Source organism: Helianthus annuus, chromosome 11 (assembly GCF_002127325.2).
Source record: "Helianthus annuus cultivar XRQ/B chromosome 11, HanXRQr2.0-SUNRISE, whole genome shotgun sequence".
Classification (NCBI taxonomy): domain Eukaryota; kingdom Viridiplantae; phylum Streptophyta; class Magnoliopsida; order Asterales; family Asteraceae; genus Helianthus; species Helianthus annuus.
This window is the reverse complement of record NC_035443.2, coordinates 31,301,614-31,328,661: the sequence shown is the minus strand read 5'-3', so window position 1 is coordinate 31,328,661 and position 27,048 is coordinate 31,301,614. Positions and strand designations below refer to the sequence as shown.

Genomic DNA, 27,048 nt, shown 5'->3' with positions numbered 1-27,048 from the left:
TTATATCATTTTATGTTTACCGATAAAAGTTTAGCAATAATTTGTCAAATCATGATATTTTATGCAACTTAAATAAAACTGTTTAAAAACTTATTTTATAGCTATCTATTTTTTTACATCTACACCCACAACAATGTTGGTCTAAAATTACAATGTTTGGTGAGGAGCTTCATAAAAAATTAGAATGGTTTGACCTGTGATCTTTTACAACTATTAAACTAATATTTTAATAATAATAATAATAATAATAATAATAATAATAATAATAATAATAATAATAATAATAATAATAACTCCATTTCATAAACATATTGATTCATAATAGAGAAGTTATTTGGGGCTAAAAGTTCAATGATAAGATGTAATTAGATTAATTTATTAATTTCTTTGGAATTTAGGATTATCTATTACCGATATTTCAGGATTTTTTTAATTTAGGATTAACTATGAAACTAAGGCCCTCCGGAGTGGCGGCGGTAAACTTGTGTTTACCGAATCGGTGACCATAGCCACCCCTTTACTGCTCAAGTATTTACCGAATTGGTGGCCAAAATCGGTGAAGGTTCACCGAGTCGGGGAGAGAGAAAGGTGTGTGGTGGGGTCTATTCATTCTCAACCAATCACACATTTTTCTTTTTTTTTTTTAAATAGTTTACCTAAACCCCATTAGGTAAATCATCGCCAACGTTTTTTAGCATTAGGTAAATAATTGACATGGCGCTATTTGATTGGGTGATTTGGGAGTTTACCTATTCCAAGTGTTTAATCACACTCCCTTCACCCTAAAAAGATTATGTTTTAAATGAGAAAATAGAATTTTATATATTCCCATGAGTTTTCATTATATTTATTATGTGTATATATTAGAGAATAGAGATAGAGAGTTAAGTTAAGAATTAGAGTATGGGTTATATGTTGAACTAGGCCCAAACTAAGGGGGTGTTTGGAGTTGAGTTTTGAAAATAGATTATGCGTTTTGAATAATCAGAATCAGATAATTGGCTGTAACAAAACGTGCTGCAGAAAGATAGTGTTTGGATTTGATTATGTTGTTTGATATCACAATAATCAGATAATCAACATTGTTTGGATTTGATTATGTTGTTTGATATCACAATAATCAGATAATCAACTATTTGAGTGTTTGGCAAGTATATATATTTTAAAAAAATAAATAAGTGAAAACGTAAAAAATCAGTTTTTGGATTATCACGTTTTCCTGCAGCAAGGGGTGACCTACTTATGGATTATCACGTTTTGAACTCTACAAAACGTAAAAAATCACTTTTTATTAATTTTTTACCAAACACTCAAAATAGATTTTTTGCGATTTCAAAACACAATAATCAAATAATCAGGTTGAAAACGCAATCCCAAACACCCCCTAAGTCCATGACACCAAGTCATAGAGATAGACCTAAATCTGGATAAAACACACGGCCCAAGCAAGCAACAAAAACAAAACGACGTCGTAATCTGACTAATATCCATCGACGTTTGTCCTACTGTACTCTCTTCGCTGCATCCTCACAATTTCCCTCAATTGCACTCTCCACCTGCAAAACCAATCGTCCGATCTGATATCAGCGTTTTAAATATCTCCGGCACCGTCCAGGTATATTTATTTAACCTAATTTAACGATCTCACTTTTCATTACTATTCAAATTTCACTTTTTCTTATAAAAATATTAATATTAATGTTGAACTTTGTAATTATAAATTAGACTTTCAATGGCTCCCGTTGTTCCTAGATCCGGTGATGCTATATTCGCCAACTTTGAGCGTGTGGTAATGTTTCAGGATTAACTATATTCGCCAACGTTGAGCCTGATTTTTTTAATTTAGGATTATCTATTACCGATATTTCAGGATTTTTTTAATTTAGGATTATCTTTGTACTCAATTTGTGTTTAGGTTTTGAAATTTGTGTCGTGATTTGTTAATTATTATTGTTTGTAGAACGCTGAGTTGTTTACTTTGACGTATGGAGCGATAGTGCGACAGTTGCTTACAGATCTGGAAGAGGTTGAGGAAGTTAATAAGCAGCTTGATCAAATGTATGTGTTTTAGAATGCAAATTTGTTTAATTTTAAACTTTATGTCTACTGATGAGTTTAGGTTCAGTTGTTTTTTGTTTGATTAGGGGTTACAATATTGGAATCCGGCTGATCGATGAGTTTCTTGCGAAATCTAATGTGACTAGATGTGTTGATTTTAGGGAAACCGCTGAAGTCATTGCCAAGGTATTGTTATCTTCTCTCTTGTCCTGTTTATATGTTTGTGTGTGTGTATACTAGTAGGAAACCCGCACGATGCGGCGGCGGTAACAATTTACAATGCGGTGCTTTAAAGCTTGAAAATTACATAGGTTTGTTGGGTGATTAACACCCAACAAGGTACTTATTTGATCTGTTAAGCTTGTTATACCCCACACGCGTCACGGGACAGTGAACACCAGAAGCCATACCTTCAAAAGGGGTTACACCTGCCACCTGGATATCCCTGCCCTTTTTTTAAAAAATAAAAAAATAATAAGTGGTTGTATGTGATTTTAGTTTAGAATTTAGATACCTGTAATGATAAATGCATGTAATAGTAAATGACAATTTTGCTTCTCTGTTTAAGAAGATAAAGTTGAATCAATTAAGATGTGAGTTTTTACTTGCAGTTATGCAAAAGTATACTTATGATGTCTATTCAGTGTTGTAGAAATCGGATTAGGCGGCCGATTAATCGGCACCTAGGCGCTAATCGGAGGTCCACCGGCCGGATTATCCCGAATCGGTCAACTTAGGTGGTAAAAGTCAAAATCGGTAAATTTCAGCCTCAAAACAAGCAAACAAATCATTCAATTTTTAGGAAAGCTTCATATCGATTTTGAATTTTCAACTTGAAAATTTTGACTTTACACAAATTTCTATTGTTAACAAAGTAGCTGCACAAAGAGCAAACAGCCATGCACAATCGGGTCGACCCAGGTAGCTCATCTGATCTATGGATATTATCCGCTTCCTCAGCATTGTCACACGAGCCCTGGAAAAAAACAATAGGATTGCTACCATGCATCTCATCAGAAAAGTTACTGAAAACAGAGAGAATCGCACCATTTTTTATCCAATGTTTTTTGTTCTTGTGCCTATTACCAATCCCGTGTTCGACGCAGTCACGCATCCATGACTCATTTCCTGTAAAAAAAAACGTTTTAAGATGTGCATTAAGAGTTGTAAAATTCTTAAAATTAAGTTCTCTCTCCAATCTCCATTATATAATAGTATCATTGTAGTATAGCTGTCAAAGGCACAAAGGGAGAGACTTGGGCCACAGCGTAAGGCATTTAAAAAATGATGGCTTTTATAAGCGAGAGTGCGAGACACATAGTATAAAAATCAATCTTTGGGGCTTTAGACATATTTTAGGCTTGTTTAGGGCTAGTTTACATTGTTATAGGTTGATTTCAGGTTTGTTTAGGGCTAGTTTACGTTGTTATAGGTTGATTTCAGGTTTGTTTAGGGCTGGTATAATTGTTTCCAACCTGTTCATATGATTTTTGGTTGGAACTTGGCCTGAAAAATGCGCCCGAGGGCCTGAAAGTGGGGCTTTAGAAGCGAAGCGAGAAAGCTGCGTTGGACTTGAAAAGTGCGCCTAGGTGAGCCTTGACAACAGAGATACATAGTGTTAGTATCTAATACAAATAGGTTTATCGGTGCGAAGCATTCAAGCGAAGGAAAAAAACACGTGGTGGCATTTTTGTAAATAGTAACTAATTACATTACTTGTAGTTATACTGTAATCAAAGAACACGTAATAGTTACGCTAGTGCCTCACACGGTAAAGCTATTTGTACCGGATCCCACCCATACATATATATATATATATGTGTGTGTATTTTCCCATTTTGGGGCTATATGGGCAGTGCATAGTTTATCAACATTGTTACGAACTTGAGTTATGGACTTTTGGGTGACAATGTGTGTAGAAACTATTTTCTGCAATGTGAAATATGTTGTCTCTGTGTTTTGATCGTTCAATTAATATGTGTTGAACCCAAGTTACGTGTTCTTTGATACCTATTTTTATGGTCTCGATTGATGTCTCCAAACAGGTTGGCTTCAAAATGTTTTTAGGGGTAACGGCATCCGTGAGTAACTGGGATACAGAGGGAACTTGTTGCAGTCTCATTTTGGAGGATAACCCGCTTGTAGACTTTGTCGAGCTTCCAGACACCTGCCAAGGTTTAAATTACTGTAGCATTCTAAGTGGAGTTGTTAGGGGAGCTTTAGAGATGGTATGTTTTATCTAGGGCTGGCAATTCTAACACGAACACGATAAGTCGATAACACAACACGAACCTACACGAAGTTAACAGGTTTTGTGTTTGGCCTTAACAAGTTTCGTGTCCAAACCATAGTCACATGGTTCGCGGAACAGTCCGGTACGGGAACGTGGAACGGGATCGCAATTCGCTAGGTCCTTAAAATTTGGTACGGGAGGGGGTAGGCTCATTTCGGATCGCTCCGGTACGATGTACCGTATAATGTAGTACGATGTAGTAGTTGAACTTTATGCTATTTTTATAAATTTATAAGGTTAAAGAGAAAATGTAAACTAGTAAAGATAAAGAGGGTTAAATGTTAAAATAAACAAACTAAGTTTACACTTTTTATGTAAAGTTTATAAGTTTTAGGGATTAAATATAAACTAGGTGAAGATTGAAAGATAGAGGGTTTAAGATGTTAAAACACATAAACTTATCTAAACCCTAGGGATTAAAGGATGCGCCGCTGCTCTTCCTGGCCGGCAGAAACTGCCTGTTGTTCTCTCTTTCCGCTCATCTTCTCCAAATCAGGTGACTTTCCAAGTTTTAAGATAAAAGTGAACAATTAATTGAGGTTAGGTTCAGAATAGAGATTGGAGGGATTTTTCAAAAATAGTGATTTTCCATATTCAGGTTAGGTTCGATGTTCCCGAACATACGTAAACGTGTTTCGGATTCAAGCAATTCGCGATCCCAATAGCATGCAAGAAGATTGAGTTCATGATTTGGGAACGCCAATTTCAACTTCGAAATCGCGATCCGGATCGATTTGGGATCGCGAATGTCCCGCGAATGGGCTCGTGCGAACTGGATCGCAAATCGTGGGTTACCTAGCGAATTCTGTGACTATGGTCTAAACAGGTCGACACGATAAAACCTGTTTAAATTTCGTGTCTAAACAGGTTAAAACCCGTTAACCTGTTAAGACCCGTTAACCTGTTAAGACCCGTTAGTGACCTGTTTATAATTTTAAATTAAAAATATATCAAATATGTGGGGTGGGGACATGTGGAGTCAGAAGGGTATACCCAAAATTTTGAAATCCATTCCTTCACTTCACGCTCCAAAATAACCAAACCTTAATTTCCTAATTCAGTTGACGCTCACCCCTTTGACCTTCATCGCTGGCCATCCCTTCGACCTTCATCGCCGCTCATCCCTTCGACCTTCATCATCGGACATTGGCTAATCGACCTTCTCTTCGACCTTCATCATCGGATAGCGTGAAAACAGTTGGGTTAAGACACTTTAATCAGAATCTCGTTTTGTTTAAACAGTTGGGTTAAGGTAAGACCTTCATCATCGGACATTGTCGTGCCTTATGTTTGACCGCCAACTGTTTGATGATATGCTTAATTAGAATCTCGTTTTGTTTTTGGATATAGTTGCTGTTTCTTGATATGTAGATTTTTATTTAGATTTTTGTTTGACCGCCAACTGAGTTTTTGTTTCTTGATATGTAGATTTTTGTTTCTTGATTAATTCTACTGAAAAAAATTATAATTAATCAGATTAAGAACACTCATGTATTGGTTAAAATTAAGAGCTTGCTTCTAACTCATGTATTGGTGGTTGACCTGAGTATAGTTTTCAACATAATTAAACTTGATAATAAGCACCGGAAATGAGAGCAACAGATTAGAACTAAAACTCCTTGTTTGGAAAAGCATTACTTCACGTTTATGGAATCTACTTCATTTCAGTTTCTTTCTTTAGTTGACTGGCACTATGTTGTCAAAAGCGCAAAAAGCGCGCGCCTAGGCGCACCTATAGCGCCTGGTGGCAGCCTAGGCACAAAAATGGGTTTTTTTGGAAAAAACGGTCTGAGGCGCAGCGCATAAGCAGAAAAAGAAAACAGGAAAAAAACGAAACTAAGTGCATATAAAAAACTGCCTCACGCGGCCCCAGGTTTTTCGGAGCTGCATTCGTGTCCGCAGGTGCGGGCACGCATGAGTTCAACCAAATTCCAGCTCAGAAACTCAGTTTTGCACCCCCCCCCCCTGTGCGCGGGTAGGACTTGTGGTAAAACATGTCATAAAGCTACAATAGAGTAGTAAAGGCTTTACCTTATAAATAACCACTCACTTTGTTCCCACACCAATGTGGGACAAAGTATTTACCACCTTTTGAGTCTTTTATTCACACACCCAAAACTTACAACATATAAGCCCTAAACTTTTGCTACTAACTATTAGCTCCATGATCTTAAATGACATATATAATAGTTTTTTTAAATTTATATGTGGAATCTTATTTATTTTCAAAGCATAACATATTTTTTATATTTTTTTCTCTGTGTGCGCTTTTCTTAAAAAAGCCCACGCTTTTTTTGCGCCTTGCGCCTAGGCTCCGGGCGAGGCCAATGCGCCTCGCCTGCGCCTTGCGTCTTTGACAACATAGGACTGGCAGTTAAATGTGATAGCTTTTATTTAGATTTGTTTCTTAAATTGTGTTTTGTTTTTGGATATAGTTGCTGATTTATTAAAGTCATGAGTGATTCACAAAATAAAGTCGGGAAGAAGACGGGCAAAACATCAGTATGTTGTTGGTTTAACTTTGATAGCTTTTCGTTCAATTTACTTATTAACTTTTTGAGTAACTTTATGTATTTTTTTCTATATTGTAGATGGATATGGATTCTGATTCTATCAAAGTCGACCTAGAAAATGGTAGCACTACGAATTTGGATTTGGAAGATGATGAAGTTGGCTCTGTGGAGGTAGAGGATAAAAATGATAGTGGTGTTAGAAAACCCAAGGCAAAGAGATCGCGAAAGGAAAGACCAGTTGTTTGGCATTACTTTACCAAACAACAAAACAAAGCTTTAGGCGGAAAGGTTCCATCAAAGTGCAACAAATGTGATCATGTTCTCATGTTTGATAGTAAGCAAGGTACGAGAAATTTTACTCGACATATATCAAGCTGCTTTGGTACTACTTATAAAGATGTTGGTCAAATGCTTTTAAATACTGACATGAGGTTAAAGACATCTAGTTTTAGTCAAAATACATTTCGTGAAATGCTTGTAGCTGCAATTGTGATACATGAGTTGCCTTTGTCATTTGTAGACTATAAGGCATTTAGGGATTTGTTTAAGTATTTGCAACCCGATGTGAATATCATATCTAGAAATACGGTAAAATCAGATATACTGAAAATGTATAAGAAAGAAAAGGAAAAGGTGAAAGGGATGCTTATGGAATCACCTGGCAGATTATGTCTAACTTCAGATTTATGGACTTCTATTGCTACTGATGGGTATTTAGCAATTACTGTTTATTTTATGGATAAAGATTGGATTTTGCAAAAAAGAGTTTTATCATTTTCTTTTATGCCACCACCTCATAAATGTGGCCGGTGATAATAGAAGGGATGATATAACACGTGCTTTAAATGCAAGTAAAGAGGTTGAGGACACAATGGATGATTCTACACATGCCTGTGGAATGAGCGCAAGACTTAAGGTAATTTATTTAGATATTGTGTTTAATTATTGACTAACTAATTTCCAAATTTTTTCTTAGGATTTTGATCAATTTCAAAGTAAAGATTTTACAATTAACAAAAGATCAGAATTACAAATGTATTAAGAGGAGTTAAGGGTTGATAGAAGCTGTGAACTTGATGTGTTAGCTTTTTGGAAAGCCAATGAGTTTAGATATCCCGCACTTGCGAGAATGGCAAGAGACTTTATGACCATTCCGGTATCTACTGTCGCATCAGAGTCTACATTCAGTGCAAGTGGAAGAGTACTTGATGAACATCGAAGTTCACTTAGCACAGATACCGTTGAGGCTCTCGTATGCACAAAAGATTGGTTATTTGGAGATTACTGTAATGTCTTTTCTCTTGATTTTTCTATGTTTTTTTTGCATAGTATTCTATTAATGTTATTATGTATATTTGTTTGTACTTTGTAGGTTCGAACCAAGTTACTGTAGATGAGCTCACAAAAGATATGATGTCGCTTGACATTAGCCGTGAATCAGATGCTTCAAATTCTGTGAATAATCCTAAGGTATCCACTCCAAATGCTTCAAGTAGTGTTGCTTGTTAAAAATCAGAGAACACGAAGTTCTCTGATTTTGAAGTGGGTACCTTAGGATGTTCTCTGATTTTTAACAAGCAACACTACTTAGAAGCATTTGGAGTGGATACCTTAGGATTGTTCACATAATTTGAAGCATCTGATTCACAGCTAATGTCAAGCAACATTATATCTTCTGTGAGCTCATCTACACTAACTTGGTTCGAACCTACGAAGTACAAACAAATATACATAATAACCTTAATAGAATACCGTGCAAAAAAAAAACATAGAAAAATCAAGAGAAAAGACATTACAGTAATCTCCAAATAACCAATCTTTTGTGCATATGGAGCCTCAACGGTATCTTTGCTAAGTGAACTTCGATGTTCATTAAGTACTCTTCCACTTGCACTGAAAGTAGACTCTGATGTGACAGTAGATACCGGAATGGTCAAAGAGTCTCTTGCCATTCTCGCAAGTGCGGGATATCTAAACTCATTGGCTTTCCAAAAAGCCAACACATCAAGTTCGCAGCTTCTGTCAACCCTTGACTCCTCCAAATACATTTGCAATTCTGATTTTTTATTAATTGTAAAATCTTTACTTTGAAATTGATCAAAATCCTAAAAAAATATTAGGAAATTAGTTAGTCAATAATTAAAAACAATATATAAATAAATTGCCTTGCGCTCATTCCATAGGCATGTGTAGAATCATTCATTGTGTCCTCAACCTCTTTACTTACATTTGAAACATGTGTTGGATCATCCCTTCTATCATCACCGGCCACATTTATGAGGTGGTGTCATAAAAGAAATTGATAGAACTCTTTTTTGAAAAATCCAATCTTTATCCATAAAATAAACAGTAATTGCTAAATACCCATCAGTAGCAATAGAAGTCCATAAAGCAATAGAAGTCCATAAATCTGAAGTTAGACATAATCTGCCAGGTGATTTCATAAGCATCTCTTTCACCTTTTCCTTTTCTTTCTTATACATTTTCAGTATATCTGATTTTATCGTATTTCTAGATATGATATTCATATCGGGTTGCAAATACTTAAACAAATCCCTAAATGCCTTATAGTCTACAAAGGCAACTCATGCATCACAATTGCAGCTACAAGCATTTCACGAAATGTATTTTGACTAAAACTAGATGTCTCTAACTTCATGTCAGTATCTTCTTTAACTTCATGTCAGTATCTAAAAGCATTTGCCCAACATCTTTATTAAGTAGTACCATAGCAGCTTGATATATGTCGAGTAAAATTTCCCGTACCTTGCTTAGTATCAAGCATGAGAACATGACCACATTTGTTAGAATCCATATCCGTCTACAACATGGTGCTATCATTTTCTAGGTTGACTTTGATAGAATCCATATCCGTCTACAATAGAGAAAAAAAATACATAAAGTTACTCAAAAAGTTAATAAGGAAATTGAACGAAAAGCTATCAAAGTTAAACCAACAACATACCGGTGTTTTGCCCTTCTTCTTCCCGACTTTATTATTTTGTGAATCACTCATGACTTTAATAAATCAGCAGGTATATCCAAAATCAAAACACAATTTAAGAAACAAATCTAAATAAAAGCTATCACATTTAACTGTCAGTCAACTAAAGAAAGAAGCTGAAATGAAGTAGATTCCATAAATATGAAGTAATGCTTTTTCAAACAAGGAGTTGTAGTTCTAATCTGGTTGCTCTCATTTCCAGTGCTTATTATCAAGTTTAATTATGTTGAAAACTGTACTCAGTTCAACCATCAATACATGAGTTGGAAGCAAGTTATTAATTTTAACCGATACATGAGTTCTTAATCTGATTGATTATATTTTTTTTCAGTAGAATTAATCAAGAAACAAAAATCTACATATCAAGAAACAAAAACTCAGTTGGCGGTCAAACAAAAATCTAACTAAAAATCTATATATCAAGAAACAGCAACTATATCCAAAAAACAAAACGAGATTCTGATTAAGCATATCATCAAACAGTTGGCGGTCAAACATAAGGCACGACAGTGTCCGATGATGAAGGTCTTACCTTAACCCAACTGTTTAAACAAAACGAGATTCTGATTAAAGTGTCTTACCTTAACCCAGCTGTTTTCACGCTATCCGATGATGAAGGTCGATTAGCCAATGTCCGATGATGAAGGTCGAAGGGATGAGCGGCGATGAAGGTCGAAGGGATGGCCGGCGATGAAGGTCGAAGGGATGGCAGGCGATGAAGGTCGAAGGGGTGAGCGGCGACTGAATTAGGAAATTAGGGTTTGGTTATTTTGGAGCGTGAAGTGAAGGATGGATTTCAAAATTTTGGGTATACCCTTCTCACTCCACATGTCCCCACCCCACATATTTGATATATTTTTTAATTTAAAATTATAAACAGGTCACTAACGGGTTTTAACATGTTAACAGGTTTTAACCTGTTAAGGTCAAACACGAAACCTGTTAATTTCGTGTAGGTTCGTGTCGTGTTCGTGTCAGAATTACCAGCCCTACATTTTTCCCACATTAAACTTAGAATAAAGTGACATTAAATTATTAACACTTTTTTGTCGCGTTTGTAGGTGTCGATGAAGACTGAAGTCACATGGGTCAGGGATATGCTTAGAGGAGATGATGCGTTTGAGTTTCAGGTGAAGCTTCTTAAACAAGTTCCAGAGGAATATCCGTACAAAGATGACGAGTAACATGTTTTCTTTAATCGTTATCTTTATTAATGTATATACATTATGATTTTTACATTTCCGTTTCGGTTTGTAATAAAATGATAACGTATTCCTCAAGTACTTTTGACTTATGTTTTATTATGCTAGAACATGTTTTGTTTTGAGTGTTGCTGTTTTGAGGATTTGGATATAACTATTAGTGTTATTATTATTGTTATATGATTGTTGATGTTTGCTTTGGCAAATCTGAAGGGGCTGGGTTCCAGCATGTGAACAGATGGATTCATCCTTTTAGATTACTCATGGGCATGGGCGAAGCTTTTAAGGGGCAGGAGGGGGCGATTGACCCCCCGAACTTTTTTGCTTACTAGTGGAGAATATGTAGTTTTCGTATAGAAATTTTTGGGTATATACGTTTTCGACCCCCGGTTTTATAGAAATTTTTAGGTCCGGTGACTTCCGCCCCCTCTATCGGAAATCTCAAGCTTCGCCACCGCTCATGGGAATGACAAGGAGACGGGATCTTGTGGGTCCCGACTCATGTTGCCATGCATCAGGGGTCACGAAAACAAGGACGGACAAATTGGGGGTGATTTTTTGTTCTCACTCCAATTTAATGAGGTATGCCAAAGCTATTAAGTTTGCTATACATTTGGTTTCTTATTATAGTGTAATTTTTATTATATGTTGGTATTGATATGTTATTATAGATTAGCACATTATATTATTTCAACCTAAAGTAAAAATATATATGGATTATGGGATAGTCTACTGATGTACAACTAGTCATGTTTGCGGACTGATAAGGCCCAGTCAAATTAGGCATGGTTGTAGGCTCGATTAGTTCTGTAGGTTGCAGTTCAAAGAGACAAAGACCAGTCCTGGCTCCTGGGCAAAGCCTGGTAATTCAATGTCCAAAAAAAACTTATCATAGTAAAATTCCATTAATAAAGGAGGGTTCTTATAATTCAATGTCCAAAAAATTAAAAAAAAAATTAGTTTTTTATTCAAATTGGTTTTTATATTACTTTGAATCAGGTATAAAAATAGAGGTGAGTAGGAAAAACCGAATAACCCAGCGAAACCAAAATAAGTTATAACCGATTGAGAAACACATGGTTCAATTATGATTTTTTTGGTTTGGTTATATATATGTATAAATAACCAAATTAACTGAATCGAACAAAAATTAAAACCAATCTTTACTCTTTTTTTTAAATAATGCCGCCTCTAAATTTTTTTTTCTAGTTTTTCTTTAATAAACAACATTTTAGGTTTTCGTTTTTTAAATTAAAAAGATTTATGATATGGTATTTTATTTGACTCACCGATGGTTAACTAACCGAATAACCTTTTCCGGTAACCGAAACCAGTCGGTTATGAAAATCTAAAAACCAAAGCATCGGTTACAGGGGCGGACTTAGAAGGTTAGTAGGGGTAGCACGGGCTACCCCTCAACCCCGTCTTCGTAGTGTAAAAATACCCCTTAACTTCATTTCCGTAGTGTAAAAATACCTCTCAACTCCGTTTCCGTTATATAAAGAATACCCCTGATCCTAAAACAAAAAAATTAGGATACCCCTAACTTTATGGGCTAGTTCCGCCACTGATCGGTTATATGTATGTTCTTAGTCTATAACCGAATTGATCCGAACCTGATCACGCCTCATTATTAAGGGAATCAAGTGTAGAAAAGCAACCATAAGGCTGGCCGGTTCAACCCTTCTTTAGTCTGGTCCCAGCTGGTTGGTTTTAAACTTTTCGTCTGTTCAGGCTGGTTTTTGAGTATGGCTGGACCAAGGAACTTGCTTCACGTGGATCATGTAACTCGCATTACGTGTGTTTAAGGTACCTACCTAGGCTGCGCCTCGCCTAGACAGCACCTTGTGCGCTTCTGACTGCTCAGATATAATTAGCCTTACCTTTGTCAAATCAAAGAATCTAAAAGAAATAAGTAGATCAAATGAAATTATTGTGACATTTCCCAAGTTGTTGACCACAAATGTTTCATACAGAACATGGGCACAAAACTACAATATCTGTATTATTTCCTCCTATTTGCATATCAACAATGCATACCTCTTCACACCCTTAATATTTTCCATCAAATTCCTCATTTTCCCAACCTCTTAAATGTCAAATTTACAAATCTGATTACCATTTTATACCAAACTCATTTAGCCACAATGTTTCATTGCCGGAAAGGCGAGTTTCCGCCCTGCATTTTCACAAGATTCCAGTAAACTCCACCAGTTACAGACAGAAGATCAGCATGACACCCTTGCTCCACCACCTTCCCATCATTAATCACCGAAATGGAATCCGAATTTTGTATTGTTGAGAGACGGTGGGCCACCACAATACACGTGCGCCCCTTCATCATCTTTTCGAGTGCTTCTTGAACTAAGCTTTCTGACATGGTATCAAGCGCACTTGTTGCCTCATCCAATAATAGAATAGCAGGGTTCTTGATAATGGCTCGAGCCAACGCTATTCTTTGTTTCTGACCCCCCGATAGTTGCACGCCCCTTTCGCCACAATATGTTTCGTACCCGTCTTTCATCCCACTACCATCCACAATAAAACAAATATGATAAACATGTATACGTGTTCAGATAGTCAAAGTCAACTATTAGTCGAAGGCATAGTTATTAATAGCGAGAATAACGCTCGCTTTAGCATCTAGCGTGGCGATGCGATTGCAGGTCGCAATCTGATTTTAGTGCCTCCATAGCATGGAAATAGCGGGATTCTAGTTTTTTTATATAAATAGCAGTAATATATGCCTATAAAATAGCAGATTTTTTTGTTTTTTAAATATACCAGTGTATTTTGATAAAATACTTATATGCCTATTGTCCACTATTCGCTGTTAATAACTATGGTCGAAGGTAAACTGACTTAACCAATTTGCGACTGGACTAATAGTTGACTTTGACGAGCTTAACAATCCGAGTTTATGATAAACATGAGTAGAGTCCTTACCTAATGAATTCATGAGCATTGGCAAGCATCGCAGCATTCCTGATCTCGGATTCTGTAGCGTTTGGCTTCCCGTAAGCAATGTTTTCCAAAATGGTACCTGAAAAAAGTGTAGGCTCTTGACTCACTAACGCGATATGTGACCTCAATCCTCTTAGGTTATACTCCCTTATGTCTTGTTCATCAATAAAAACTGTCCCTTTCAACGGGTCGTAAAACCTCTCTATCAACCCGATGACGGTAGATTTACCCGACCCACTCGGGCCCACAAGTGCGACAGAACTTCCTTGCCTTATCTTGAGGTTCAATCCTTTAAACACCATATGATCCGGTCTAGACGGATAAGCAAAAAACACATTTCTTAACTCCACCCGACCCCGGATATTCTCTTTTATAGAATCACGTCCCCGTGAACTATCAGGATCGATCTCGGTTTTCCTATCGAGAATTGCAAATACTGAACTAACAGCATCACTTCCTCTTGATATATCTTTAGTCATCCTCCCTGCATCAGCTATTATATATGCTGTGAATAACAACACCAAAAACGCTTGAAAAAGCCGCTCGGGAGCGATTAATTTTTCGATTAATAACCGACCACCATACCAAAACGCCAAAGTAGTTGAGGCTGTTGTCAAAAACTGAGATAGGAAAAGCCCGACCGCTGAGTAATACGATTGTCGTATACTCTCCTTTTTTGGGCCTTGTAACGTGTCCTTAAAAAGACTAACTACCCTTTTTTGTGAAGAAAACGCGGTTATCGTTCTGTGGTTGATAACGGCTTCACTCGCGAGTTGACTTCCTTCCATTTGCGCCTTTTGAGATTTTCTCGATAAACTCTTCATTAAAACTCTTCTAGCGTACAAACTTCCGATCAAAAACGGTTGTGCCATTAATAACACAAGTGTCAACCTCCATGACAGTACTAACCCCAAACTATAAGCGAAACCCGCACTGAAAACCGCTTGCGTTAACAGTGACAAACGGTCTCCAACTAGTGACCGAACCATATTAGCCTCTGATGATAGCATTGCACAAACGGCTGCACTCGTGTTCTCGTCTCGGTCAAACCACCCGACTTCAAAAGTCAAGATCTTCTCGAGAAGCTTCTCGCGTACACGCACGGTTAACTTCTCCCCCATTATAGCAAAATTGTAATATTGGATGACACTTGAAAAAAAGTTCAACACGCCAACAGCTAACAACACAAACGAGTAGCTTCTTACGTGTTTAACGATGGTAGATTGATCAATCTGAAAGTAAATATTAATCACGGCCCCTACGCAATACGAGTTAATGGGTTGAACCGCACCGGACGCTATAGCACCTAAGCATCCCCATAGCGCCGGTACCCACTCAGGTGCATTCATTTTCAACAAACGGAACTGCGAAGGAGTTTGGTGAGACGATTTCTTCAAGTTATCATCATAGTCGTCGTTAGAAGCATCGAACTGAACCGAATATGGTGAACCCATGGAGAACGCCGGGCTGAACGGGTTCATTAACGGGGTGCTCGGTGCACTTGATCGTACGCTAGCTGGGCTGGCTGCAACTGATCTTCGTGGGGTTTGGAACTCAGTTCCATGGCTCGATTGTTGCAACTGCACCATTTTGAAGTATTGACCATCGGTTATTTGCATGAGCTCGTCATGTGAGCCTGATTCCACTAGTTTCCCTGACTGAATCACATGGACCAGACTGGCGCGTCTAATTGTTGAGAGACGGTGTGCTATTACAATGCTGGTTCGCCCAATCGACACCCAATCGACACCTGGTCAAGTGCACTTGTTGCTTCGTCTAGAAGAAGGATTTTAGGATCTCGTATTAGTGCTCGAGCGATCGCGACTCGTTGCTTTTGCCCTCCTGATAGTTGAACTCCAAATTGCCCAACCTGTTTGGAATGATGTTATATAAAAACAATATAAACAATTACCTAAGTTACATGCTTACAAGTGTTTTATTTAACCGTGAGAACCTGTTACTGGAAAACTCACGTTAGTATCGTATCCGTCAGGAAACTTAACAATGAAGTCATGAGCATTAGCATCCTTAGCTGCTGCTACAACATCATCAAAAGATGCTCCTTCCTTCCCAAACAATATGTTTTCTTTAATTGAGGTTGCAAACAGAATTGGCTCTTGATTAACCAACCCCATTTGTGATCTCAACCATTTTAGATTTAGTTTATCTATCTTGTGTCCATCCAAAAGAATCTCACCCTCTATGGGATCATAAAACCTTTGAATTAGTGATATAATTGTTGATTTTCCCGAACCACTACCGCCAACAAGACCAACGGTTTTATTAGCCGGTATTTTGAGAGTTAAGCCTTGTAGGATCGGCGTGTCGGGCCTTGATGGGTAGTTAAAGTAGATTCCTTTGAATTCGATTTCGCCTCGCACATATGATAGAGCCTTTCCTTTCTTATCTTCGGAACCGATAGTTGGATTTTTGTCAATCATTTTGTTTATTCGGGTGGTAGCGCCTTTCGATTCTAAAATGGCGATAATATCTGGGAGTGCGACCAGGACAAACCTGCGAGATTACAGGAGTTTTGAGTTCTAAATTGGCTTCTCCGAGTTGTGTTTTATCTTAAATTCGTCAAAACGGGGCGTGAAAACAGGTTCTGGTCAAAACGGTCGTTCTAAAAAGCATTAATGTGCCTCGTTTATACCAAAATGGGCTCGTGTTGAAAATGGGTCTTTTTAGAAAAGGGAAAAAAGGTGTCAAAATGAGTTTACTCGTTATATTTGTTTGTGAAAGGTTTAAATACAAAAGGCTCTTAACGTGCGATGGTACACGATCACCAATATAACGTGCGTAATTAGGGTTAACCCAGCCCATGTATAATTATGCAAATATCGTGCGTAATTAGGGTTTAACCCAACCCATGGGTAATTATGCAAATATCGTGCGTAAGTAGTGCGTAACTAGGGTTTAAGCAAACCCATGCGTAATCATGCAAAGTTAATTACTATTGTGCCACTACGTTCAATTGAAAGCCTAGATTGCATCGCATGATAAGATGGTCTTGTACGTTAACCGGCCCCTTATTTGTTTTTATGGCAGCAAGGGGTTGACCCCCATTTTGACCCACACATTTGACCACCTATATGGAGATAGTCAAGTAAGAAGAGCAACTTACACTCCTCCCATGAGCACATTAAACCCAGCTATAAAAACATCACCACCTTTTTCTCCATGTTTAGTAATAAGAATAGATCCAAACCAAGCCTGAAACGCCCAATTTATATAAATCATACCCATGCTTCCCAGCATTACTCCTCTAGCAAACCCTTGTTTTATTCCTAGCTTCATCGTCGTTTGAAGCGCTTTGCTAAACGTATCGGTTGTTTGATGCTCTCCGACGTATGAGTACACGGTTCTTATGGCCGAGACCGCTTGTTCTGCGATAGTGCCAGCTGTACCGTACGATTTAACCATTGCCATGCCTAAGCCCATCAAGTGCTTGCTCATTCCGAGTGCGGGTACTAGGAACATAATGGAGAACGGGATCGCGGATAATGTAAGTTTCCATGATAGTGTAAACGCGAAGATGTGGCAGAAGATGACGCATGACAAGTTGGCGATGGTATCCGGAATCTGTTTTCGAAAATAAATTTAGTTAAAACGAAGATTCAAGATGTTTTTTTTTTTTTTTTTTTTTTTTTTGTACAAGATGGTAATTTCGACCCAGTTACTTATGAATTGATCAATTCATCATGTTTGAGTAAGCTTATATTAAAAATCAGCATGAAAAGGGTCTAATGTAGTCCAAAATGAATTCTGAATGTATATAAATATTATATACAATATATTATTTAGTTTTGCTGTAATTATCCTTACATATGATTTGATTAGGTTTTCAAATCATGTCTACTAGTTGAGGTAGCTAATATATTTTATCACATAAAACCTCACCTATCATTTTATTCAAGTTACACTATTATAAAATCTACTTGACCGAGTATTTATAAAGTATATTACTAATTTTGAGAAGAAAAAGAAAGTTTAGGATCAACCCAATATGTCTAACATGTCTTGGCCAATACCAAAAGATTAGATTTTGCCACCTAATTGTCTATAAATGTTTTGGTATAAACGAAAACCTTTTCGCCAATGGTGACTTGGATTGCATTAGAATCAGCCGTGATAGTTGAAACAACTTCATAAGTTGTGGAGGAACTCGCATCTTGGGTGTCGAAGAAACTAACGTCTTGTTTAAGGACGGATTTCAAGTACTTGAGTCTCATACGCGAAGTTTGCCTCTCTGCGGTCCTTGCCCAACAAAGTCCTTCTGCAAACACAAACACGAGTCTAAAAGTCATTGAACAATTAAATTGATTTAAATAGTTAAAACAATGCTAAACATACCAACAAAGGCAGATAGACCAACTGAAAGCGCAACATACATCAATCGAAGTGAATACTGCAACAAAAACAAAACATTTGTTAGCTTCGTCTAAAAGTTCTTGAAACGTGAATCATGGTTTGATCGAAAACACATCCTTAAACCAGTGCGTTGGCCGATGAACTTGGTTTGAAAATTATTGAAACCGTAAATCATCATTTAATTTAAAAAACATAATAACTAAACCAACGCGCTGGCCAATGAACTTTTTTTTAATAAAAAAATATTGAGTCCGTGAATCATGGTTTGGTTCAAAAGGTGTGACTTCACCAGCCGGCCCATGAACACCCCTACTGGTCACTAACGCTAGTGGAATATTACCTTATTAACGGTAGAAAGAGTGACTTTAACATGTGGGTCTCCGTAATCATTAATTATACCGCTAAGAACATACATGGTCAACGGTACTTGTAATCCGTCTCCAATGCTTCCAAGTGTGCCCCAAAACATCAAAAATTTGTCAATACCTTCTGCAAACCTAAAAATCCCATCTTTTTTCTTGTTTCCCATTTCTATTCCTATGCTCCAACTTCAATTCCAATTGCAGTCTAGAGTGGAAACGGTTGATGGTTACTTTTTTCTCCTTGTATACAACATAGTGATAACCAAATGCCACTTATATACAAACGGCATGCAGGAGTGGGAATCTTTGATTCCCATAGTGCTCCAAAGTCTTAAAAGATAAACTTGTGTTGTTTTGTATTGTAGTTTCATGGTGTTTGACTTTTGACAAATTTTATAAAATATAAATGTTGATATCTTCGAGAAAACTAAATTTTGATTATTTCATTCCAATATAAAAATATTCAACTATAATGTGTTTTGAGGTGTTTAGTTACTTAAAGTTCGCTTACGTAATAAAATCTCAATTTAGAGCTTAGACTATGGGGTGTTTGGTGTTGCGTTATCAAAATAGATTATGGTTTTCAAAATAGATTTTGCGTGCGTTTTGAAAAAGCATGTAGGTACATGCTTCTCCAAAACTGCACCCTAAACCCTAAACTGCGTTTTGGAGGCAGATAATCACTTTTTCATTCAAACACTTTTTTAGATTATTTATGTTTTACAAACGCAATAATCAAATAATCACTTTAAAACGTAATCCCAAACACCCTCTATGTAGGGTGATTGTGAAAAAAAAAAAGTGTTATCACCTAAGCGCCAAATAGACAAGAGAGGCAACACACGCACTAGCCTAGATGGCAGTAGTTATCAGAGAAATTATAACCAAACCATCGGTGTTACTGTTGTCTTTTTTGCTTGCCAACACATGTTAAACCAACCACCGCTATAGCGATCATAGCCACCGTCTTTGTTGCCTGCACCTTCACCACCATTACGGTTGTCGTTGGATGGGGTATTAGATGAGTTTTGATAACGTCGGTCAACAACGTCATGCTCTCATACCCATTACTCAATACCCATCGCGTTTGTGGCTATATGGTGTTCTAGTTATTATCCTATGGTTAAAAATTACACTTTGGAAACTCGATATCAAACTCACCTCAAATTAGACTTGAATATCAAATACTCAATTAGGGTTGGGTTCAATGAGGAACACCAAAAAAAGCGAGGAACATGGGAACCACTAAACAAATCTCATACCTGAATGCTTATCTTATTACACGCCTCGAAAGTCTTGGGTTTTCTTTATGATAAACGTGTTCCATTGACTGAACGAGTGAACGAGTATCACCTAAACCATACTCACCCCACATGAAAATTTCTAAACAAATCTCATACCTGAATGCTTATCTTATTACACGCCTCGAAAATCTTAGGTTTCTCATTAGTTAACGGATTCACTCATGAGGTTCAGATTGTTTCTTTTTTGCCATCCCTAACCACCACCCCACAATTATACCCCACCACCAATCTCCCGAATTTAAGAGATTTACAAACAAAATATTATTCTTTTGCTAACTAAATAAATCACAAATTTTTAACTCTTTGGATAAATTCTATTTTTTTTTCAAATTTCATTTTCGCTGACAGATCCTAATTTGTTTAAAATTCAATTTCAAATACAATTAATGAATTAAATCAAATTCAAATGAGTTTGACAAATTTCACTTGTATTGAAAAAAACTATGAACTAAACGTTTACTTAATTAAACAGTTCAGATTTTTGTCTCGTTTTATTTTGTCTTAACGTTCACTTAAATAGTTCAGAATGTTGTATAATACATGTAAACAATGCATTCAAAGTGAAAACTTGATCCAGCCTCTACTCTTTAATTAATTACCTGAAATTTGATGTTGATTTTGTAGCTATGTTGTGTCTGTATATCGTTTTCTAAATATTCTGGCAAAATCTATGCCTTTTGTCGTGTTTAAATGGAGTCGTCAATGAAAACCTAGACATAAAACAAAAACATCATAAAATATTTTTTACATAAATTCAATTTGGTTTCTTGGCTGGGCGATCAACTACGGAAGCGATGCACATTCTAAGGAGACTGATGAAAAAATATAGAGGGAAAAAGCGAGATCTACATATGGTCTTCTTTGACCTTGAAAAGGCATATGACAGTGTATCGCGTACACTGAGTTGGGATACTTTGGAGGGTAGAGGGGTTCCTGGGAAGTATATAGACATAATTAAAGATATGTATGATATAACTGAAACTAGTGTTCGTGCGCCTGTAGGGGATACCGATTCCTTCCCTGTGGAGATAGGACTCCACCAAGGGTCAGTGTTGAGCCCATTTCTTTTTACGATTGTCATGGATGAGTTGTCCAAGTCGATTCAGGAGACAGTGCCGTGGTACATGCTTTTTGCAGATGATATTGTTTTAGTTGCAGAGACTAAACATAGGTTGAATGAGAAGTTAGAAGACTGGCGAGTAGCTTTAAAAGACAATGGGTTAAAGATCAGTCGGTCGAAGACTGAGTACCTTTACTGTGATTTCAATGATGCGGGGGGTTTCGAAGACACTCAAATCACCATTGAAGGTCAGGTTGTTCCGGAAGCAACTAAGTTCAAGTATTTTGGATCGTTTGCACAAAGAGACAGGGAGTTAGATGGCGATGTAGCTCACCGTATTCATGTTGGCTGGTGTAGGTGGAGAGCAACCACTGGGATATTGTGTGACTCAAGGTTCCCAACTAAATTAAAAGGGAAATTCTATCGGATTGCAGTGAGACCTGCCATGCTATATTGGACAGATTGTTGGGCCATTAAGAAATCACAAGCATGCAAGATGGAAGTAGCAGAGATGAGGATGCTGAGGTGGATGCGTGGTCACACAAGGTTAGATCGAGTAAGAAATGAGGTTTTTAGGGAAAGGTTAGGGGTATCTAGAATATCAGATAAGATTAAGGAGGGAAGATTGAGATGGTTTGGGCATGTGAAGAGGATGCAAGCAATGGCGCCAGTTAGAATAGTGGAAACCCTCACAGTAGATGGAAGGAGGGGCAGAGGTAGACCCAAATTGACGTGGGATGAGCAGATTAGACAGGATTTGATAGAAATGCACGTCTCAGAGGATATGGTCCAAGATAGGAGTTCATGAAGACGTAGGATTAAAATTAAGGAGTCTTAGGGGTTAGGTAAGATGTGGTTGGGCGTTGTTATAGGGGCTATAGATTTACCTACACATTAAGTGGTCTTGGAGGATGATTGTCATACGTTATGTATATGGATATGCGTATATTTTTCTATGATGCTATATTTACCGTCACTACTGTTTTTGCTTTCACCACTTCTTTTGTCTCGGTAGTTTTCTCGAACCCTTTTAGTGCTTGTTGTTACATAGATGAGGGTCTCTGTGAAATCAGCATCTCTATCCTCAACGATAGGGGAAAGGTTTGCCTACATCTCACCCTTTCCAGACCCTGCCATTAGCTTTGCTATTAGCGGGATTTACTGAGTATGGTTGTTGTTGTAACTTAGACATGATGGGACAACTTTTTGTTGTGAATATTACTTCATCCTTTCAAAATAAAACCATACAATTTTTTAATATGTATTTTAAAATGAAAAACAATTAACTAATAATTAAATACATATAATATTTTAATAATATATAATTAAAGAAATTATAAACAAGTAGATAGAGATAACAATTAAATCCGAACCCGATGGGTGAACCTGAAACCCAACACATATGGGATAGGTTTTGGGTCGGGTAATTGGGCATGGAACCGGGTTTGGGATAAGGTTTTATTTTATTCGTAGGTTTGGGATTTGGTAATATACCCGTTTACCCGACCTGATTACTCGATAAAGTGTATTCATTTACCCGATAGTATACCCGGTATAATCTCTTTAATTATTTTTAAATAGGTATATATGATGTATCAATTATTGGCATACACTATTTTTGTTATCTATGTATTTGAGTATTTTTGTAATATACATTTTGGTATTTTATTTATATACATTGTGGTTATTAATATATTTTATAGTGATAATGCTAAATTTAGCCATAAAACACACTCAAAACTCACAAATAACAGAGTAAAGATCATTAAAACACAATATCCAAACCCTAACAGTCCATAAAAACTTCAAACACACCATCGTAGAACCATGAATATAAAACACAACATGATAATCAACATAAAACATACGAATGTTAGTCATTCAATAATCAAAGCCTTATCATCCAAAACACAACACAAACCCTACAAATATGGTGTTTTAGTAATCTTCACTTTGCTATTTGTGGCTTTTGAGTGTGTTTTATGGTTGAGATTGTGGTGTTTTATGAGTTTTTACACTTTGTAGGAAAAATAGACTTTGTAGCCAACTCCCACCCTTAAATAACATATTAATATATTATTACAAAACTAATACTAAGCATTTTCATCGACATACAAATACACCAGTTATACATTGATAAAGGTAGAAATCATCAATAATTAATCGGTGAAGGTATGTGGGTGAAGACTTTACCGACAATGAATGAAAAGCGTAGAAAAGTTTCATTTGAAATCTTTTCTTCACATTTTGTGACGAATTACTAACAATCATTTGTCGCAAAGTAGCACAAACCCAACAACAAGTTAAAGAACCTGGAACGAAATGTTATGCAATATCTAATCCTTACAATCCATTATCCATCGGGTGATCCCTCAGAGATTTTTCAACAAATAATTGATAAATATTTAGAAAACCATAAGTTTTACTTGTTGTGTAATATATCAGCTCTATGGTGATTCGTTAGCGACAACTATTTATTCTTTTAAAATTTTTTATAGTACATACATGATTACATGTGATATGTCGATGAAACTTTTATCGGTTAAAGTTAGTTTCTAGTTGTGACAGAATTAGTTTGAACTTTATGTTGGATCAGTTCTGTTTGAACATAATGGAAAACATGAAAAACATACCTTTGATTGCATCCGCACAGGTGTTGATACACTTTTTGTGTCTGTCACTTGTCTTGTTATGTGATTTTGTATTTTGTACGGTCTTTATTAATTATCGAGTCTGTATTCGCAGTCGACCAAGTCGGATATCCTCCTATCCGCTTGTGTCTGACTTGTTTGTCTCTCTTTGTATGTATTTGTCGTAAAACAATGCATGTGGCATTCTAAGGGTAAATCTGTCATGTTTTTAGTTAATCTGTGCCATCTGTTTCTGCACAACAGTTTGCAGAAACAGTTTATAATGTGCAGGCCTTGGCGAAACAGGTCTGTTTCGTCAAATGGATGTCGACGAAACAGACTTGTTAACTTTGTTTGTGTTTCGTCAAGGCAGTCAACGAATCACACTTGATTCGTTGACTGTTGGGCTTGTTACTGGGCTAATTCCTGTTTCGTCGGCCCATGTTCAGTTTCGTCAAAGACATAAGCCCACCTGCTATATAAGGCACAAAATGTTCACAGTTTCAGTAGAGATGAGAGTTTACCCTTTGTGCTTGTAAGAACTGTGTTTGTATCAGTTGCTTTATCTCATCCAGTTAATCAAAAGATTGTGCTTCTTTGGTTAGCCTTTGTGTTCTTTATGTTCTGTGTTTGATTGGCTAAGTTAAGTGGTTTCCGCACACTTAGCTTTGTTTGCTATAAACAAGGATTTTGTAGTGAAAATCGATCCTCCGATTTAGGGACCTACAAGTGGTATCAGAGCATTGGCTCTTATCCTTGTTTAAAATCAAACATAGTTCGGTTTAGTTGTTTTGTATTTGTGTTGTTTTGCTCAAAAGGTGTTCTTGAGAACTTCATATTTTCTGGAAAAAGAAGCCATAAAAAGTGTAGTTGTTGCTTGTTTGTTAAGAGTTTTGACAAAAACCATACTAGTTTAAGGACACACATATGAACGGTTGGTTTTGGTAGAAAGTCTTAAACAAAAATTAATTTTCAGAAAGTATAATATTCATAGGTTGTTCAAGTGTTCTTCATATCTTCATCCTATATTCAAAGTGTTCTTGTGAAAAACATCCGTTTAATCTAAAAGATAAGGATATGTTTATTTGAAAGTTGTTCGACCAACTCTTTTATCCACCATACTTCTAAGTAGGTGAAAAAGCAGGTTGAAAATCGTGTGAGTTAGACAGCTTGGGTATAAACTTTTCACCAACTTTTACCAACCTCTGACAATCTCTTTTTGACGAATCAGGATCTCAACGAATCACAAAGTCAACAAAACAGGAAGCATCTCGCCAAAGGTCTCTTTGACGAAACTAAAAAGTGTTTCGCCAAAGATCCCTTCGACGAATCACATCTAATTCGCCAAAAGTCCCTTCGACGAATCAAAGTCTGTTTCGCCAAAGGTCCTTTTGACGAATCACATATCTGTTTCCTCAAATTTCTGTTTCGCCAAAGGTCCCTTTGACGAATCACATATCTGTTTCCTCAAACTTCTTTGAAGAAACAGGATCTGTTTCGTCGTGTGTTGTTTCGTCAAAAGCTTTTTCAGTTTCGTCAAGAAAGTTCAAAGTTTTCAACAGAAGGTTTACAATTTAACCATAACAGTGTGTTTTCAAGTGATTGTTCAGGTTTTCAGGTAGTAGTCATCGAAAATGAGTTGTACAAGTCCTTGGGACTGGAGTACTGACCCACGACCAGGTCAAAGTTCAAATCATACATCTATGGCGTCTTACTTAGCAAATTCCATACCTCAACAACAACCCTCCATAAGTGCGAGTCAATGGGCTTTGGTTTCAAATCAAAACCAAAGTATTCAAAATCTACTGTTGAGCGAGAGTGAGACGGGTAGCAACAATCGCCCGCCAAAGCTAAATCACATGAATGATTATCCATCATGGAAGGGACGTTTCCACACGTATGTTCAAGGGCAAAGCACCGAACTTTGGACGTGTTTCATTAATGCGGTCAACCCTGCCCTCGAAACAGCAGCATCAACTTCAGCGGGTTATGCTAATATGCTTGAGGATGATAAGAAAGCTTATGACTTGGAGAAAAAGGCGTTTGCCATACTTACACAAGCACTTCACAAAGAAATCTATCATCAATTTGGGTATTGTAAAACCACGAAAAGCCTATGGGATGCATTGGTGGCGAGAGGAGAAGGGAATGCAGCGTCCAGGAAGACTCGGCATGATCTGTTAAAGAAAGAGTTTGAATCATTTCAGTTTTTGGAAAACGAAACCCTAAATGATATGACTTCACGTTTCTATCATTTGATTAGTGAAATGAGTTCTTACAATGTTAATGCTACCCATCAAGAAATGATTGCACGGTTTGCTGATGCTCTACCTCCTAAGTGGAGTCCATTCATTGAGCTTCTGAAACATACGGGTGCACTGGATGCAGCCAATGCTAGTCTCTATGAATTCATTCAGAAGTTAGAGCACAAGAATGAAGAAGAGATTAGGAAGGCTAAAAGAATTGCAGCTGCACCTCCTCAAAATACAGAAATGTATTTGCCTGGTTTTGGTCCTTCAGCTAGTTCTAGTTCTGTTCAACAACCGAAGCTTCAAACGGCGTTTGTATCCAATACAAACTCTTCTCCGTTTCAACAGTTCAATCAAGCACAACCACAATGGGATCAAAGTGCCTATCTTTCACAAACCATTCCTACACCTCAAGTTACAACGACTCAACCACAGTTTGATCAAAGCACCTATCTGTCACAGTCACAACCACAACAACAAGCTCATTATGCCAACAATCCCCCACCCCACAACCCGAACACGATCAGAGTCGATACTTCAAATCTCTCACAGTTTAGCGTTGAAGTAGCAAAGGAACATATGGAAATCATTAATACAATGGTCAGTGCTTACTGTGGGTTGGTGGCAGGTCAAATTGGAAACATCAATATGACCAATGAAGATTATCAACAGATCGACAAGGATGAAATGGAGTTGATGGATATCAAGTGGGCTTTTGCTAGTGCGGTTAGAAGAGCGAAAGACTTCATGGCTCGAACTGGAAGAACTTCGTTGGAAGGGAAAAGGGATACGAAGTACGGGTTTGATATAAACGTTGTAACATGCTTCAATTGTGGCGAGAAAGGGCACTTCGAACGTGAGTGCACTCGACCAACAAAACAAGGCAATCATAACCCTTTCAGAAACCAGACGAGTACCTCGAATGTGAATGCCCAGCAAGAAAACCGTGACAGGAGGATTGTGGCAGTCAACAACAATCAGAGCCAGTCAGGACCATCAAATCCCAATCGGGCTTTGACTGTTCAAGCTGATGAAGGA

The 27,048-nt window shown here is 37.1% G+C and overlaps 2 protein-coding genes and 1 pseudogene across 13 annotated transcripts; 2 read left to right on the top strand and 1 right to left on the bottom strand.

The window, feature by feature from the left end:
• Positions 1 to 1,440: 1,440 nt before the first annotated feature.
• LOC110889964 (trafficking protein particle complex subunit 3) lies at positions 1,441 to 11,195 on the top strand. 12 transcript variants are annotated; one of them, XR_004872319.1, is made up of 9 exons: positions 1,448 to 1,615; positions 1,726 to 1,789; positions 1,961 to 2,058; positions 2,145 to 2,244; positions 4,104 to 4,286; positions 6,787 to 6,853; positions 9,768 to 10,393; positions 10,487 to 10,676; positions 10,930 to 11,069. XR_004872319.1 is itself a non-coding variant. In XM_035979694.1 (7 exons), the coding sequence occupies exons 2-7, from the start codon at positions 1,733 to 1,735 to the stop codon at positions 11,050 to 11,052; spliced, it is 654 nt and encodes a 217-aa protein (XP_035835587.1). In that variant the 5' UTR covers positions 1,447 to 1,615; positions 1,726 to 1,732; the 3' UTR covers positions 11,053 to 11,195. The 12 variants fall into 12 exon arrangements, 5 of the variants coding, with proteins under 5 accessions (XP_021993225.1, XP_035835587.1, XP_035835588.1 ...); XR_004872318.1 differs by adding an exon at positions 10,778 to 10,824 and having other exon boundaries at positions 9,768 to 10,676; positions 10,930 to 11,056; XR_004872316.1 differs by lacking the exons at positions 9,768 to 10,393; positions 10,487 to 10,676; positions 10,930 to 11,069 and adding exons at positions 5,413 to 5,557; positions 6,943 to 7,041 and having other exon boundaries at positions 1,447 to 1,615; positions 6,785 to 6,853.
• Positions 11,196 to 13,031: 1,836 nt separating this feature from the next.
• On the bottom strand, positions 13,032 to 18,934 carry LOC110891908 (annotated as a pseudogene).
• A 1,988-nt stretch (positions 18,935 to 20,922) lies between these two features.
• LOC110888028 lies at positions 20,923 to 21,939 on the top strand. Its single transcript, XM_022135574.1, has one exon. The coding sequence runs from the start codon at positions 20,923 to 20,925 to the stop codon at positions 21,937 to 21,939; it is 1,017 nt and encodes a 338-aa protein (XP_021991266.1).
• Positions 21,940 to 27,048: the final 5,109 nt, after the last annotated feature.